The sequence below is a fragment of the Bombus vosnesenskii genome, unplaced genomic scaffold, assembly GCF_011952255.1.
Source record: "Bombus vosnesenskii isolate JDL3184/JDL3185 unplaced genomic scaffold, Bvos_JDL3184-5_v1.1 scf7180000013403, whole genome shotgun sequence".
Classification (NCBI taxonomy): Eukaryota; Metazoa; Arthropoda; class Insecta; order Hymenoptera; family Apidae; genus Bombus; species Bombus vosnesenskii.
The window spans coordinates 1,246,502-1,263,561 of record NW_022883026.1 but is presented as its reverse complement, the minus strand read 5'-3'; the positions used below and the strand labels follow the sequence as shown (position 1 = coordinate 1,263,561).

The 17,060-nt window shown below is 37.3% G+C and overlaps 2 protein-coding genes across 4 annotated transcripts; one reads left to right on the top strand and one right to left on the bottom strand.

The window, feature by feature from the left end:
• Positions 1 to 2,361: 2,361 nt before the first annotated feature.
• Positions 2,362 to 12,535, top strand: LOC117237878 (protein NDNF). Its single transcript, XM_033502283.1, has 7 exons — positions 2,362 to 3,225; positions 7,225 to 7,355; positions 8,239 to 8,548; positions 9,180 to 9,423; positions 9,770 to 10,003; positions 10,703 to 10,858; positions 11,520 to 12,535. The coding sequence occupies exons 1-7, from the start codon at positions 2,933 to 2,935 to the stop codon at positions 11,886 to 11,888; spliced, it is 1,737 nt and encodes a 578-aa protein (XP_033358174.1). The 5' UTR covers positions 2,362 to 2,932; the 3' UTR covers positions 11,889 to 12,535.
• On the bottom strand, positions 12,462 to 16,782 carry LOC117237879 (SET domain-containing protein SmydA-8). 3 transcript variants are annotated; one of them, XM_033502286.1, is made up of 6 exons: positions 15,695 to 16,116; positions 14,735 to 15,112; positions 14,095 to 14,430; positions 12,923 to 13,399; positions 12,638 to 12,729; positions 12,462 to 12,527 (listed from the first exon to the last, which is right to left on the bottom strand). In XM_033502286.1, the coding sequence occupies exons 1-4, from the start codon at positions 16,114 to 16,116 to the stop codon at positions 13,093 to 13,095; spliced, it is 1,443 nt and encodes a 480-aa protein (XP_033358177.1). In that variant the 3' UTR covers positions 12,462 to 12,527; positions 12,638 to 12,729; positions 12,923 to 13,092. The 3 variants fall into 3 exon arrangements, with proteins under 3 accessions (XP_033358177.1, XP_033358176.1, XP_033358175.1); XM_033502285.1 differs by lacking the exon at positions 12,462 to 12,527 and having other exon boundaries at positions 12,554 to 12,729; XM_033502284.1 differs by lacking the exons at positions 12,462 to 12,527; positions 12,638 to 12,729 and adding an exon at positions 16,407 to 16,782 and having other exon boundaries at positions 13,093 to 13,399; positions 15,695 to 16,129.
• Positions 16,783 to 17,060: the final 278 nt, after the last annotated feature.

Below are 17,060 nucleotides of genomic sequence, written 5' to 3'. Positions count from 1 at the left end.
GGATTCGCGCTGAAATCGACAGGAAAAGAGCGATTTCGTTGAGGTAGCCCTCTTTCGTTTCGCTGCATTTTCCATATAGGTTTATAAACGGTACAACATGTAAAGTACTTACGTGTACGATGAAACTACCACAACTCGAGACTTATTGTGAGCATGTTGTAACAAAGTTATACAATACAGCGAGCGGTTAGGACGATAACAGCTACTCAAATATCTACAAAGGATTTTTCGATGGCGCAAAAGAAAAAAAGAGAAAGAAACGCGGGTATAACGTTAAAAGGAGCGATCGAAACGACAACTCAGCCAAAAGCGATACCCAGTGGAAGCCGTATCACAGCTGTTTTTATCCCTTCTTACCATTTTGCTTCGCCGAACAATTCCTTCCTTCCTATCGTTCCTTTTTCGGTACGAGTCTATTCGGAACCCGATCCTGTTTAAATACGTGTCCCTTTTTACGAATTACGTTACACTGTTACGTAACGAACGGGGTTCCGCATTACGCGAATAACTCGATGCACGCGTCTGCATTGATCGCAAGCTTCTTCGCGCAAAATTAGAGCGCGGGAACTTGTATGAAAAAAGTTGCATTCGTGCGTGTTGCTTGTCATATACGACGATCTTGTTGTCATTGTTCCTTTGTAATCATCCAGGTTTCATAGTGTTTAGCTATTGCAACGAACGATATAAAAACATCGTTAGTCTATTAACCCTGAATACTAAAGTTTGACCATTTTCCACGCGGTAGAATCGAATGGACAAGAGAGAATCATAAAAATGGCCGAGCGTAAATTTATACTTGGACTCTGTTCGACGGCGATGTTTACCAAAAGGAAAGACGAACGGTGTCAAACTCGATGTAACATGACAATGTCGATATAACGTTTCGGACAGTCATATTCTTTAGCCGATGTATCGGCCGTTTATGGGCGGTCGGTAGACCATCGAGCGTAAGTACAATATCGCTGACACAGTTGAATGGCAAGACTGTGAGAGAGCATGGGGAAAGAAGCGATTACCGAAAAAGGCTGATCTCGATGAACCGCTGCACCGTTACCGATTACACGAGATACATGGTGCTCCTTCTGGTAACAATATATGATGTATTCATAAGGATGTACACCTACACGAAATGCAACGCCTGCACCAGCATATTCGTCTCTTGATGTTCGCTACACGCGGTGTGGCACGGCGCGGCGCGGCGCGGCGCGGCGGCCGGGCTCGAGCATGCACCGATGAAGCGTGTGGAGTCGAAGAGAACGGGCTCAGGCGGAAAGAAAGAGAAAGAGAGAAAGAGAAAGAGGAAGAGAAAGAGAAAGAGAAAAGAAAGAGAAAGAGAAAGAGTTATATACACGTACGACGTACGGTCACCCTGCGATCGACTCACGGGAGTAAAGGTTTTACCGATGGCATACCCCATACACGCAGAGAGTAGCATATAGCCAGAGGTTCCCACACTGTAAGCCATGATTTATTGGCCTGCCACCCGCCAGACCTGCTGTCATCATCGTCCCATGGTTGGTCCAAGATACAGCGAAGCGTACCGTATATAACTTCCCTTTCTGCACGATCTTCGCGCCATATCAACTCCTTCTTTCCTCGCACCCCGGCGAAACAGGAAGGTCTCGTTCGATGCCGCTCTAAAACCGTCCATCCACCTTGTTTTACCTTATGTAGCCCGATATCTACCTATCTATCTCTCTCGTCGTTATTTAATAATTACCTCTTTCTTATCTCCCTCGCCAGCATTATCTCCGCGTAGGTAACACACACGGCTTCTGTTTTTCTCTTTCTCAAGCAAGGACGGCAGTGTTTATCGAACGGTACCTTTACTTCAAAGTTGATTCACTAGCGGTAACGCGGTTAGCCGCGTTTCGTAGAAATCGCCTCGAATTATTCTTTTTAGACTGCTGTTAATTGCGACCGTGTCTCTCGCCGTGAAGGCTGATACACTTGTGCGCTTGATGCATCCAGCAGGAATACTTATGACGTGAAAGTTTTACTTGTGTACTCAATTACGAATCAGGTTTCAACGATTCCGTGCCATAGGTCGTTACTCTTACCGTTCTCTGTACGTAATCGCTGCATGTACGCCATGCTACAAACATAAACAATTACACGCATAATCCAAACTTAGAGAAGTGGTCGCCTCATCTATCTTACTTGTACTATTCGAGGAAATCAAAGAGGAGTTTCGTTTGCGTTCACCGCAAGACCCGATCCGAACGAACGGTGTAACGTGGTCATTTTCCAGCGGAGGCACAATAGGATTTAGCAGTTTCGATAAAGTTTCGATAGACGATCGTAATTGAATGCAGAAATCCGGCGAATCGTCCAGCGAATCGTCTAGCGAATCACCGCTGCGAAATCTCTCGTCCCCGTCGAGCGTAAAAGTCAAGGTGCACGATGGAGAAAAGCAAGAACGCAAGAAAGCGTCGAAGGGGTAAAGCCGCGAACAGCCCCTCGAGGACAACAGTGTTGGCACTTGCTTTTCGTCTCAGTGGACAAATTGGCGGAGACCTCGGCAACCATTCGTTCGTCTAAAATTCCTCGGAATCAGGGTCACCCACGTATATACACGTGCTAGCACATGTACGGCTAAACGTAACGAGTATATATGGTTTGGTCGCTCGTGGGGGACGAGGCAGGGTTGAGAGTAAGGGAAAGGAGGCAAGGACGAGGAGGGGAAGGAGGGTTCCTTCCAGAAGATGGGGCAAACACGAAGTCGCCTCGGTAGGAAGCGAAGAGGGGTTATTTCGTTTCGTCTCAGCGTGGTTTCCCAAGCGGCAGCCTCGCTCGCCGACTGGCATCGTCTACCGTTCGGCATACAGTCGAACTCGTTCGCCACTGAACGACGGACGTCGCGGCGTCGTCGTCGCCGCCCTTCTCATCCCACATATTTTCTCATCGCAGCTCAGGAAAATCGGTCACCACGATGCGTCACGCGCAACCACTCGGCTTCTTCCTTCTCGTATTTGTGTCAGTGTACGCGCGCCGTGCCACCGGTTGCGCTTTCTGCGAAACACTGTCCCAGCAACAGCTACAGCTGCGCCAGCTACAACAGTTGTCGCAGCAACAACCGCACCAGCAACAAGGGTACAAAACGATCGGTAGCCCGAGGCCTTTCGGTGCCGAGAAACCGACCAGGGTGCAAGAGTTCAACAGGACAGGCGTGCTGCACCCCGAGTACCAGATACCAGCTACGCTTCGCCCCGGTAACGTATCTCAGTGAGTATCTACCACCCTGTCTTTCTTCTTCTTTTACCAAGCTTCGTCGATTAAATCTTCAACTTGATTTTGTAGCGCAACGTTTCAACGATTCTCCTTTCCCTCTCTTATTAATCGTTTCGTTGCTCTCATTAATCGAGAGAAATGTCTTCTAAACTTGTTCCCGCTTTATTATAATTAGCAAAGTTTTACCGACTTTCCTTTTCATCGGAATATAGAGCGCACTGTTTAAAATAATTCCGTTGTAACTTTGAATAGATCATACACACCACTGCCACATCTACTCGTTAAATCTATTTCGTAATTTTTAAATAATCCATCTGCCGTAATGATGTAAATTTAGTCTATATCGGTAAACTGTAAATTGGTTGTTTATAGAATCGGTTAAACGCGTTCAAATTATCGCCAAATTGTTGATAGTAGCAATCGTGCAAACGATTGTCTTATCGAACAACAACGAAACGAATGGTGATTTTAACGTTTATTTCCTAGTTCTTTCTTTGCGAATAACGTTCCATTTGTTTCTTCCGTTGTGAAACGATAAAATTATTTTACACTGAAACACCACGGATTAAGTTACAATCCAATTCACTCGGATTGGAATGCCAAATCCTTTGGCCAAGCAATATAATAGAAACGTAGATACCCGTAGATTACATTACCGAGAACGTATTACACTTCTGACTATCGAGTATCGAGATACGCTAGAATGACTAATGTATCTTAGAAACTGCCAGTTCATCTATAATCTATGCAACTATCGTTCGTATACGAAAGAACAATTGGGATCAACTTAAATCGTGTTCTATCGTAATATATTACGAATATATATTACCAATGAAATCATTCGTTTGAAACATTTTTTACATCTTACTCGTAATAAGGGACCACAAACGAGATAACATGCAGTTTATCCTAAAATCCTCACTACAAACAAAGTTATTACTCGAGCAAGGGGAAAAGGGGGAAAGGTGTATTTTTGTACTTAAAAATCCAGATTTTCTTCTTGACAAAGTAACACTTTGATCTAAAGATAAACAACACCGCAAGAAAGGTGCATTCACTTTTCGCCGAACCATAGAAACAATTCGTGCGAATTTCGTTTGGGTTACATAGCTTGTTTATTCGATGCACGTGTACCCAAGCCTATGGAGCTTTGAACGTTTATACGAGAACGTCACGAACCCCGTACCGTGTTTCATCAACCGTAGCACAGATTTTACGAATGCAATTTGACTCGAATTACTGCTAGATGACATACGTGTGTAATTCTCATGGTGTCGCACCAACTTCGAACGATCAGCAAAACTTTCGCGTTAATATGCTTGTTAAAATGATCCTTTAAACTTTCGTTACTGCGTTCCTTCACCATACATACCATTTTCTCTTCTTTACACGAATATCGTTTCACACGCATTAAACGGCATCTTTTACTCCAGTTAAACGAATATCATTCTATTATTATACTATAAAATAATATGAAAAAACGGGAACCAATTCAAAATACTTTTAGACACCGACCCTTATCGCTTGTTACTACGATAGTTGTGAAAGCATATCGACCAATTCCGTCGTTATTTTTTCACCACCGAGTTGCAATTATTAAAATTACTTGCGATAATATGTATATATATATAAGTAAATAAATCAGATACAAAGACGAAGGAACGTTCCTCTACTTTCGTTTCGAAGAGAAGATTCGAATACATCGGTAATCGCAGCGAATGAATTATTTTGATTGGAGATTGTTTTGTCGTTTCTACGTGATCGATTTTCATCTACAGTTATCGTTCTATATGTCATACGAAATTCTTACCAAATTTCTAAAAGGATAAAACTGATACCATAGGTCAAACTTTATTTTGCACTTGATGGTTCGATGCATCGCGACGCTACGCATCATAAAGTTCTACTATCAGATGGTTTCCGTGAAACTCGTACGCAAGTCTAATTGCACAATTGCTCTGAACACTGAAACGCTAGGTTACGCGTTAAACTTGAACTTAACGTACGCGTGTATATTTAACTTTTGCAGAAGGCAGGTGCGTTTACAGAATCGAGCGCCTTAACAATTTTTCAATTATTTCGAAAACAGAGCAAATTAAAATCCTTGCAGTGTAGAACATGTAAACAAAGGCATGTAATACGCTTTAATATTATATAGTCGAGAAAAACATCGTTATAAATTAACACCGTTAACGTTATATGACTAAATGAAGTAACACGAGTCGACAATATAATCTCCTTTTAACACGTGTAATCTCTTTTCCACCGTTGTCATTCGTAATCGTGACGATCGTAAGAAAGTTTGAGAGAAACTGTAGCCAGAAACAACGATGAGAGACGACGATTGATCCGAAAGAATGAGTATGCACTTAGATCGGTGTATAAGTAACGAAGAAACAGAAGGATCGAACGGTCAGAATAAGCACACGCTATCTTTCTCGGGAACTTCATTCAGCCGGGGTTCGTCGTCCGGTCTCCCTCCCTCCCCTCCGCCCCCTTCCTAGAACCCCCCTTGTTCCCCTCTCCTTCGTAACTCTCTCTCTCTCTCGCTCTCTCTCGCTCTCTCTCTCTTTCTCTCTCCCTCGGTGTAGGTTAAAGCGAAAGGTCGCGACGTTTCCTGGAAAGTGATGTCTAGGCTAAGGCGCGTGCGAAAAGGCGTCGCGATGCCACGCGTCGTAGGCTCTGCTATTGGCGTGGATTTCCACGAAAGTCGGTAGACGGCCTCGCGCTGCCGGCTGAATGACAGAATCAATTCGAGTCTGTCGTGGGACGAACCAAACGCCAAAATTAGACGACGGGGGTCGTGGATGCGCGACCCCAGACGCCGCGACGCCAGCATTGTGTGTAGACGCTAATTTTACAATAGCCGTTTCAGTGCCAGGCCGTGAACGAAGAGCACGTGTGGCGCGGCGCGGCGTCCCGACGCTCTCTCGGACTATGCTAACGGGACGAGCAGCGACGATGCGACGCGACGATGTTCGAAAGGATGATGGGGATACTAGCCGATGGGAGGGACAGATCTTGTTGGGTCGAAACAGAGACAGACAGACAGACAGACGGACAGAGAGAGAAACAGTGACGGCTGTGTCGAGGCGTAAACTTAACCGGTACGATCTTTAAACGGGAACTTTTGTACGATCAAACATTATGACTAAATATAAACGACACGCTGCAATTGTATAGCCATTTATGCGCGCGCGTCCATGCCCATGTACCATGCATGTGTATGTATGTATGTTCGTTGGATTTTATAATCTATTGTTATTCAGTAATTATTTGCCTTTGGATATTGAAAGATTATTCCGAATGTACCTCGCCCCAGCTTCTGACCGATGTTTGACGGTTTGTTGATACTTGATTGTGGCAGTAGCAACAATAAGATGATCGTTCTACTTTTCATTTAACAGCGGAAAAAAGAAATACCGCTGGGAAAACTTTCACGTACAGAATTTATAACTGTACAAATATTCACGTACAAGTTCAGTAAAATTCCCTTTATCGGTTACTCTTTCTTATTTATAAACCTTGGTAACATTATCTCTTCTCATAATTCGTCTTTAAGGAGCCAAAAAAAAAAGAAGAACAAAAAAGGGTAAATACCTCTTTATATCGATGACTATGATCCAAATTTTTCACATTTCCCTCGTAAAAAAACAATTTTTTGTTATATCGTGAAATACAATACTTAAAGCAGCGTGTAACTCTATTATTCTCTACTCTACTCTATTATTCTTCTATTATTAAATAGAAAATAGATATTTACATATATATATATATATATATATATATATTATTATATATATATATATGTATATATGTATAAAGAATAATATGTATGTATGTATAAAGAATACTTTAAAAACAGTTCACGATCTTTTTCATCTTTTTGTAGAAGCACGCCATTTAATTAAAATATTTCTTTGTATTTGTTTGGTTACGATTAATACGTATCGAACATTAATATTATACTGGATGCAGATAAAATTATTGCAGGTTCTATTACCTGAGTCCACGTGAAGGACCACCTCTCACGTTACTCGTTAGCCCATGTAGCGGGCCGATATCATGGACGGTCAGTTACGTCGAGCCACCGGAGAACATTGAAGAAACGGAAGGAGCAAAATGTACGGAGAACTTTAGGAATTGTTTCCTATATGATTAAAATCAATCAGTGAACCAAACGAACCTTGCTCCGTTAAACTTTAAAGTTTAAAGGAACAAAGCATGTGGTTTATTTATCAAGCTAAATGGATCGATTGATGGAGAGAAATGGTGGAGAGAAATACCATACGACCTAATGAAATTTCATATTTTTCAAGTTCATACCTTTATCATTTATAGTGTGTGTCAAATGCGATATTTTATCTTTGAATACAATTTATTTTTCTTTTATATTCCATACCTCGGATTTCTTTCATATCCTATACCCATTGTTTACACGAAAAAAGCCACCATTTCTCATTTTTATGTGTAAAAATATACATACACACACACACAACTATTATATATATATATGCATATATATATATATATATCATAGTTTCTTTAATTATAAAATAAATATTTTCCAGTATAATCTCTATTTCATGTACTTTCTCACATCCAATTTTCAGTAAATTTTTATCCATACTTAAATCCATAGGTTCAATCGTTTGAAACGAGTTCAAATATAAAACGAATAGCAGTATATCGTCCAATAATGTTTAGTAGAATTATTCAGTCGTTAAGTCCTTATCTAGAATTTATATGACCAAGCACAAATTGCTTTTCATCGAAACATGTAATAATTTTGTTTTACCGAGGTTTCGTTATCTTTGCATCTATTTAAACGAGCGCTGTGGAAACAATACAAAATATTAGAAATCGATAAAGTTAGATTGGTAAAGTTAAAATGAAAAAGTAAAAAAGAGGAAAGAGAGAAAAAGAAGGAAAGTAAAAGAAACGTAAAACATCGACGTATCCAAGAGAGAATCTATGATAAAGTGTATATTATGATCGATACAACAGTTCAAACCCGGTGGCCAGTGAAGAGTTTGAAACCAGGCTCTCCTCTTTTCACGTACGAGGGTGCAGAGGATCAGAATTTTACGATATCAAAGACACGCGCTGGTCTTTATTGGTTCGAAATTAAATCCGTGAACCCTCCTGGTGCCAGTTTACAAAATTTAACACCGAGCACAGTACTGCTGTACGCCACGTCAAGCAGTTTGAGCCATATCCCGGAATTGTATGCAAACGAAATGGAAAATCGTCACCGCTCGTTAAGATTTCAACAACGAAGAAGCAAACGTCGGCTTACGATATCCTGGAATAAAAGGTATCGCTAATAATTTTCTTTTGACGCGCAAGTTGTTGGAAAACTTAGTTGTCACATTTAACGATAGTATCGTGTCCAGTTATATTCAACGTGTAACAACTCCTAATCACAAATTAATTCCAAGAGATAAAAATAATCGAAATGTAATAAAAATTGCCCTATCATATGGACATATCGAGCTCGTAAATTGTAATTTCGATGTATTTGAGAGATACTTGACAAATTAAATCAAGCTCGATGCAATGTTGGACAAAAATTGTGTAATAGAAGCTTCAAAATCATTTCCTGCATACATATAAAAATGTCCAAACCTTGCTCGCTAATCTAACTCCATAGCAACGAATTAAACAAATTGCAGTTTTGGCAAATATCATTTGTTAAATTTATTTTAAAATTTTAAATGATAATAATAATAACAACATACAATAATTGATTATCGCTAGAACTCTACTATTCATATTTAAAAGGGTAATAAAAAGATCGATGTTTGAACAAAATAGAAATTAGAGGAATAAAGATTTTCTTTGGCTGGTAGACGAAATATCAAGTTTACGATTAACGTCCCAGCGAATTAAAATTGGCTTGTGTGATTCATGCCACGAATTCGACAAAAATCCATTTATTTTTACAGCAACATAGATCCCCACCTCTCGCATTACTGTTTAGCCGTGACATCAGGGTCTCAGGCTCACCCCTTGACCCTTTGCGCCGCGCAAAATGTTCTACGCGTTTACCAGCATTCGACGAAAGGGAGTTCCTCTTCTAAGGAACAGCAACATCGCGGCATTCCGGAAGGACTTCATTGCGTACGTCAAACAAAATTGACGCTTCACAGGATGAAGTACGATACTACGTACAATGTTACCTTATACGTGGTTAGTAATTGCAACTAGAGGACACTTAATCCTATAATAAAGTGTTTGTATCGTGCCTTTTTCAGTAAAAGCAGCGAAAGAGAAGTAAACCGTTTCTCTTCTTGCTGGAACAGGGAAAAATGTCAGACACTCGAAAAACGATCCTTTTCCACGAGAATATTCATTTTTGAAAGCAGTCGTTTCTTTTTTTATTAGTTTAAGCGTATCGTTGATTTCAGTGTAGAAAACAGTTACAACTGTCTTTCTTCTGTATCTTAAAAGTCGCGCGTTCTTTCTTTTTTCTCTAGTTCAACTATTTTGTTGATATGTGAACGATACTTAGTCATTTATTTTTATTCTGTATCAGGTAAATACGAGAAATAATGTGTCAAATCGAATAGCGACTGACACGATCAAATTTCGGAAGACACCGGAATTAAGACTACGCACTGGACATTATACCACAGCTAATTTGCGCAAAACCGATGGATTCATCAGCTTCCATTATCGTCCTCCGGGAAATACTTCGAGCACCTTTCATATTCTTCCTTGCGGTGGTGGCATCGTTAGAGCAAAATTAAGTGGTCCAGGAATTTTAAGGGTAATAAAGCTTTTATAATCACTAGTCATAGCTGTATATTCAAAGATCTTTGTCGTTCGGAAATCAAAAACTCGACTCTTCATATCGCTGTTTGAAAAACTTTCTTCCATTATATCCATTATATTCATTAATATATATCACGTTTTTAAATGATTAGCACGATAATATGAGATTCGTTTATCTATACTAATACTAATATCTTACTTAGGTAATCAAGTAATTAAGTTCACTTACACGTTTTAACTTTTACGACCCAAAGTTAAAATGTTTCGAGGGTACGTGAAAATAATCAGATTTCTAGAACTCTGTATATTGTGAAGCGAATTAAACCGATACGTTAAAGTATTAAAACGATCCTAAAGTTGGGAGGAAAAAAGACTTTCGTGAAAACTATATTCTACGATGTAATTTTCAATTTCGCAAAAGTGAAAAATATAATTTAAATGATCTAGGTAACATATACATGTTAGTATGTAATACATTAACGCCGTTACATAATGCGATGAAAGCAATTATACGGCTTTTATACCGAACCGCATATTTTACAATAGTAAATCTATGGATGTAAGCAAATTAGTTTCTTAAGGGGCTAATATTACCTAGATTTCTTACTTAAGGAACAGTCTTACTGAAATAGCGAAACGAAAAATTATTGGCATTGATATCGAACTATTATAGACAATTTACAAACATTTGTAGGAAAAGGAGGTAGTAGGATATGCATCGTTAAGAGTACCACCTTTAACATCAGGGAAGACGTACACATTACGGATATCCGCTACACCACAGGAATTAGTACGAGTATCTGCCATTAAAGTACTAGCCACCCAACAATCATCCGCGATATATCCACAGGTATTTCATGCAAATTAATGACATGCTAAATAACATTGAAAGCGTAAAATTGCTTTCTAAGTACGCTAGAATTTTGATAACGAACGAAACGATTAACGATTTCACATCGAAACGATACGCTATCGCAAAACTCTATTTAAAAATAGAGTTTTTAAAATGAGCTATCGCTTGTTTGGTGTCGTTATGTCTATCTTAACTCAAGTATGTTGCATGTGTCGCGTGTTAAACAATTGTAAATAGAGAAATTAGTTTATTATTTATTGAAGCACAGGCGAAACGAAATAATATTTATTCGCTGATTGCCACATAAACATCGATATATTCATAAGCTTTATACATACCTATTACTTTTGCATTATTCGTTTACCTTTAACACGAATGTGTACATAAAATTACCACGGTACATAAGATAGATGCTTCTAATTGGATGAAATTATTAGAAAACTTAACACTGTTTACGATCTGTATATAGAACACTGTATATAGAATGGGTATACAGATACGATCAGCTGTTTAAGAAAAAGAATTCTTGTCATCGACATTTTTGTAGATAAATAGAATTAGATGAATCTTAATTTCGAGAAGCGTGTTAAGAGTGTTCGATTAGTTAAGGGTGATTCTACAAGTGAAAATGTAGAAAGGCTGTGAACACTTTGTTTAGATTCCATCTAAAAGTGCGCCACGGGAGTACAGATCCTTAAGAACTTGCCACGAAGTGACAGTAGGGGTAGAGTCGGCAGGTTCTGCTAAGTATTGCATCCTCGTACGAGAGTTAAAGAGCAGTTCGTCATTGGCCAGCATGACAACAATTCCAGACCAATGCGGTCTTCATCGTCGACGACGTTCCGAGTATACGTTCGAGGTCTGCGAAGAGAAACAGAGTCCATCGAAAGATCGAGCGCTTCCGTTTACCCTTAAAAGATTACAGCCAGGGAAATCTTATCTCTTACAAATTACAGCTCAATTAAAGGGACAATCTTTGTCCTATCCGTTGTTGACTGTACGCACTCGACGTTCTTGTCTACCTTGATAATCATCGAGGAAAATAGGCATAGGAACTTTGATCGCACGATATATTACTCCGTTTAGAACTTTGTATTTCCTATTCTTAACTAATAAATTCTGATATTCTCTTTCTTTCTTATGATGAAACGAACGCACAGACAATCGATCGATTACTAGTAATTATTTGGAGATACACTGTGACGAATTGTAGAAAGTTAAGATCTTTTGAATATAACTTGTATAGAATTCTGCTGTTTAGATGCAATCTTATTTAAAACGTGCTCCTTTATTTTACGGACAATGTCCGATTTAAAATATCGGTCAGAATATACAAACAGAAATTATTGAGAATATAAGAAGAATTATCCTAAGCGAATATTATGTACGATAACAAAGATATTTCTATTTTTGAAAACCGTGGTGCGAATTACTTGTTAGTTCTCCTAGTTTGAATGTTCATTAATGAATTGTTTAAACAGCCAACATTTAGAAGTCATCGAGTCTTTAAATTCCCAATACACGCACGAATCTATTTTCACTGAGATCTATTCGTTGTTACGAACAAAATTTACGTGTCACTGTTTCATTTAAAGATTACTCCGATAGAATGATATGTATTTATCAATGTGTAGTATAAGTAAATTAATGTTCGATAATCGCTTTGCTATAAAAGAAGAAAAAAAGACACTATTCTTGTTATAAAAATATGTTACTCCATCTCGAGGCTAAATCTAGTCTAGATTTACATTGCTATCGTAATCCAATAACGTTTACCTGGAATTTCTACTTTTTCTCTCCAGCGTAAGACAGGTTTTCACTACTTAATTCTTCTGCAACGACAAACACGCATTAACAATATCGTTGACCTAGAAACAAGTAACATTTACACTGTAAATACAACGTTATCTTATGTAATAAAATGTGACACATAAGAACAGCACTATGAACTACCATAGCACTATATGTATAGCACAGTGCTGCTGATCACGATTATGCGTACTGTATAATTGCAAATAACCATTTTGTTGTTCAATACGGACGATATGTCATGTTACATACCTATTATGGCGTAAGATCATGCGAAGGATGAACATTTTTCATATTGCTATTTTCCAGTATAAATTCATTTTCTAAATGCAAATTACTAAATATAATACAGGATATGAAGAATTTTTATAATTTAATTTTTATTACGATAATTTCATTAAATGTTAAATCTAATAGAATTATCATAACTCAGATTCCATTAACGTTCGAAGCTTTTCACCAGGCGAATTCTCTGGTTCAAATTGCAATAACGATATTGCTTCTGACAGAAGGCCTTCTCTATTTTCTCCTGGACAAGCAGACAATTCTCTCAATGCGACTGCAGTGTACAATGCTAATCTTGCACCATAAGGATCTAACGTTTTGGTGGTTTCTATGATACGTTTGCATAGTTCAGGTTTTCTCGGATCGCTTGGGGGCAATAGCTGAATCAACGAATGACTGACACTTGTACATAATTGATGTCCAGGATGCAATAACGTAGTGAGCCTGGAATTAAATAACGATTATAGTTGAATCATTAACTTTCGTTCCATACAATGTCTAAAAATCAGTTTAAACTCGCAGCAAAGTGATCTTTACGAAAATATCTTTTTTCGAAATTATTTTATTAAAAAGAAAAGACAACTTTTAATAGAATTTCGAGCCATATTTTCGTTTCGTGAAAAGATTTTTTGTTGCATTAAAGCATGCAAAAATAAAGTAAAATAGCTAATTTCATTAGAAAAAAAGCTAGCTAATTTTTGATTCGTTTATTAAGAAAAACTTCCTCAAAATCATGTATCTATATATATATGCATATGTGTAAGCTTTAACGACTCCAGAAAGCGTAATTATATTGCTATTAAGAGTGAACGTAAGCACATATACGTATATCTCATATAGTTAACATATTTTTGGTTATTTTCAACGCATTGACGATAAACAATAACGACGAATTGTAATTTTATGTACATGTGCAATGTAATATAAAAATATTTACTTTATATTATATAATTATCCTTTCTATGTACAATGAAAATAGAGTATCGATAGAAAAATATTTCAAAGAAAGAGAAAAAAGAGACGATACGCAAGGATGGATAATAAAATTAATAATTTAGCTACTCATGTATACCGTAGGAAGTATTATAGATACGATATTATTTTTTTATCCAATGTATGATAAATGAAAGTTATTTTACCGTGACAGAAGATCAACCAATTTATTCTTGTTTGCTTGATACATAATTTCATCAACATCCTCCTCCAATTTTCCAACAAACTGCATCATTTCCGATGCAGTCAAAGTTCCAGGACACGAATTACATCTCCATTGCGAATCAAAGTTTAATGGATCCTTAGGTAAAATAAAATCGTTGTCGTGAGGACATTTTAAGGTTCCAAGATGCGTGCCCAATTCTGTTGGATCGGCACATCGTTTGCAATGGCAAGAAAAATATTTCGTCTCCAAAAGATGAGCTCTTCGCGCTCTCGTTGACCAAAGTGCATGTGTATACATTGTGCTTAAATGGTCCCACCTATACGTTATAAAAGAGAGCTTTTAGGTTTATTATTCGGAAAACAAGTTATCATCTATACTGAGTCTAAGTGGAACGCACTTCTAAAAGTAAATATTTACTATAGAACATGTAGACAATTTACCTACGACACAAACATATTAAATGATTCTTTGATGTTGAGATGTACTACAAAAGCGCTATTTGGCTTTGCACTTTGTATCAAGCTTTATCAAAAATATTCGTCAAAGAGGCATAAAAAGATGTATAAAAAAGAAAAAAACTGAAAGAGAAGACTGTAATGTGAAATATTACATTTACATACTTCTGTATAGAACAAACAGCTATCACCGTGATTCGAGGTCTACCCTTATCGTCGATTTTAAAGCTGTGTCTCGTATTAGCCAAGCAAGAATGCTCCAAAAGACATGCTGTTTCATAAATCGCAGCGCAGCCCTCAGGTGGTATAGTTTCCAACGCGTTAACGTCTATTAAGCCGCAAATTTTGTGCACGATATCTTTGCTGGAGGGATTGTCTGGTAAAAGACGTTCGATATGCTGATATATGTTCATCGTTTCCTCATATGCGTTCGTTCCTTGACCACGAGAATCTTGGTGACTTTGTAACTTTTCTATAGAATACCAATATTTCAATTTCTTGCGCCATAATATTAACATACGTATTACTAAGAGAACATCGCACCTGAAACATGAATTAATGAACACTAATTAAGAATAAATGAAATCATACACACAAAGTAGAACGATATGTATATACATATATACGTATACATATAAATATTAAACTATATCATTTCTATCCTTTTTTTATATTATTTCTGTGCTACGCATACACTAGTCATATTATTTTGTATTGTATACGATATAAGCGTGAGCGATTGTAACGCTTTATAACGCTCCTTCGCTGTCTTTTAAGAAGTGATGACAGTGCTTTTATTAATTTCCAAATAACGTTTAAGCAATGTATAAACATTTCTATGTATATAAATACAAATGAATACAAATGAATTCTCTTATTTTGCTCTAGTTTCCTGCAGCATTCAATTTGAAAGCGAATGTAAGACAGTTATCTCTTTGTTCTTCTTTCTGAATATCTAATAAATGTATAAACTTCATGTTACGAACGATACGATTAAACCGAATCATGTCCCTTTTAATCGTTAACTAATAAAATTATTAAAACTGTTTCGTGACATTCCCCTCGTCCTTCGCCCTTACACTTTAAATGCAGCTGTATTTTTGTATTTTGCGAAATGTTACAAACCTAGGAATGATTCTTGCTTTTACAAGAAAAGAACATTCCAGACCGTGCCTATTTTTATCAGTAAGACCAGAACAATCAGTATCGCACGCCGGCCAAAGGCATTTCGTGCATCTTGTATCGCTACTATTGCATTGTTTCCCGCAACCAACGCAAACTCTTTGATCTGAATGTAATGCCGGTCCCCAAACCAAAGGTGACTCTGATAGGATTACGTCGCCCGGATTTAAATCTCTTGATGCCACTAAATACCGTCCGAGTTCGCAGCTCTCACGAATCTCCCATGCTTGACAATTTGACTTGTGTCTAGGCCAGTCCTGTCGCTGATGCTCCTTTTTGCAATAAAATTGCTGCTTGCAACCGTTACATTTCAGCGTTGCACGTTGATTACAGATCGGACAGATGCCTTCCGTTTGCGATTCCATGCTATATCAATTACTGAACATCGAATAGTTTTAAAATTAAATCTCTGCTCTTCGTTAATCTTCTATTTATGTATAAAAGATATATCGGTAGTTAGAAACAGCTTGCGATTGAAATAAATAGCATGCTAAAATTAATTTTATGTTCCCTTAGATTATGTTAGAAATAAAATGCGCGATTAAATAATTTTAAGGTAAATATTGAAATAAAATGGTGAATACTTATTATATTGTTTGATAAAGTGGTTGCACTTAAAATTCCTTTAAAGTATTTTCAAGTTTATAATACGTACCTGTAAGATAGGAACATGAATATAGTAGAAATAATATTAAAACGAGTGCAGCACATCTTTATTTGCGTCAAGTATTTTATTAATTTTGCAATTTTCAAACGAGAATAAGAAAGTAATACGTAAAACGCTGAAACTTGCGATACCACTGCTTTAAAATTCCGACATTACGACTCTGAAACTATGACGGTCTACATGCACCGGCGGTTTAATTATAGGAGCGGTATAGTTACGTAGACGCGCTTCTATTTCTGACAAAACTCTATAAAAGATTGTTATTCGGCGTAATACAAACTTATCCTATTTAATTATTATACATATATCATTTATTGTCTGATAGCGGACTTTATACAAAACAAAATATTCGTCGATTAAAATTTGAAAAGTGCACGTTATTTTTTATATGAACATCAAATATATCCTTGAAAGAATGCGTTATGAAAAATGTTTGTTATAATATTTTTTATTTACGATAAAATTAGCACCTTTCGATATTAATTATAAAGATAATTTAAATACTGTATTTACAAAAGTTTTTGGTAATAGATATTTGTAAGATTATTATGATTATATTATACGACATTACACTTATCGAATGTGCACCTATTTATGAAAAAGGAAAATATAAAAAGTATTCATATTAAAGCAATATAGAAA

Bases quoted from the DNA above. Each gene is read 5' to 3' on its own strand.
- LOC117237878 (XM_033502283.1), top strand. From the start codon at position 2,933: ATGCGTCACGCGCAACCACTCGGCTTCTTCCTTCTCGTATTTGTGTCA. The intron at 10,004-10,702 runs GTAATAAAGCTT...AAACATTTGTAG, and splicing joins GTGGTCCAGGAATTTTAAGG to GAAAAGGAGGTAGTAGGATA. The intron at 10,859-11,519 runs GTATTTCATGCA...CACTTTGTTTAG, and splicing joins CATCCGCGATATATCCACAG to ATTCCATCTAAAAGTGCGCC.
- LOC117237879 (XM_033502284.1), bottom strand. From the start codon at position 16,116: ATGGAATCGCAAACGGAAGGCATCTGTCCGATCTGTAATCAACGTGCA. The intron at 15,113-15,694 runs GTTTGTAACATT...TTCATGTTTCAG, and splicing joins AAAGCAAGAATCATTCCTAG to GTGCGATGTTCTCTTAGTAA. The intron at 14,431-14,734 runs GTATGTAAATGT...TATAACGTATAG, and splicing joins GCTGTTTGTTCTATACAGAA to GTGGGACCATTTAAGCACAA.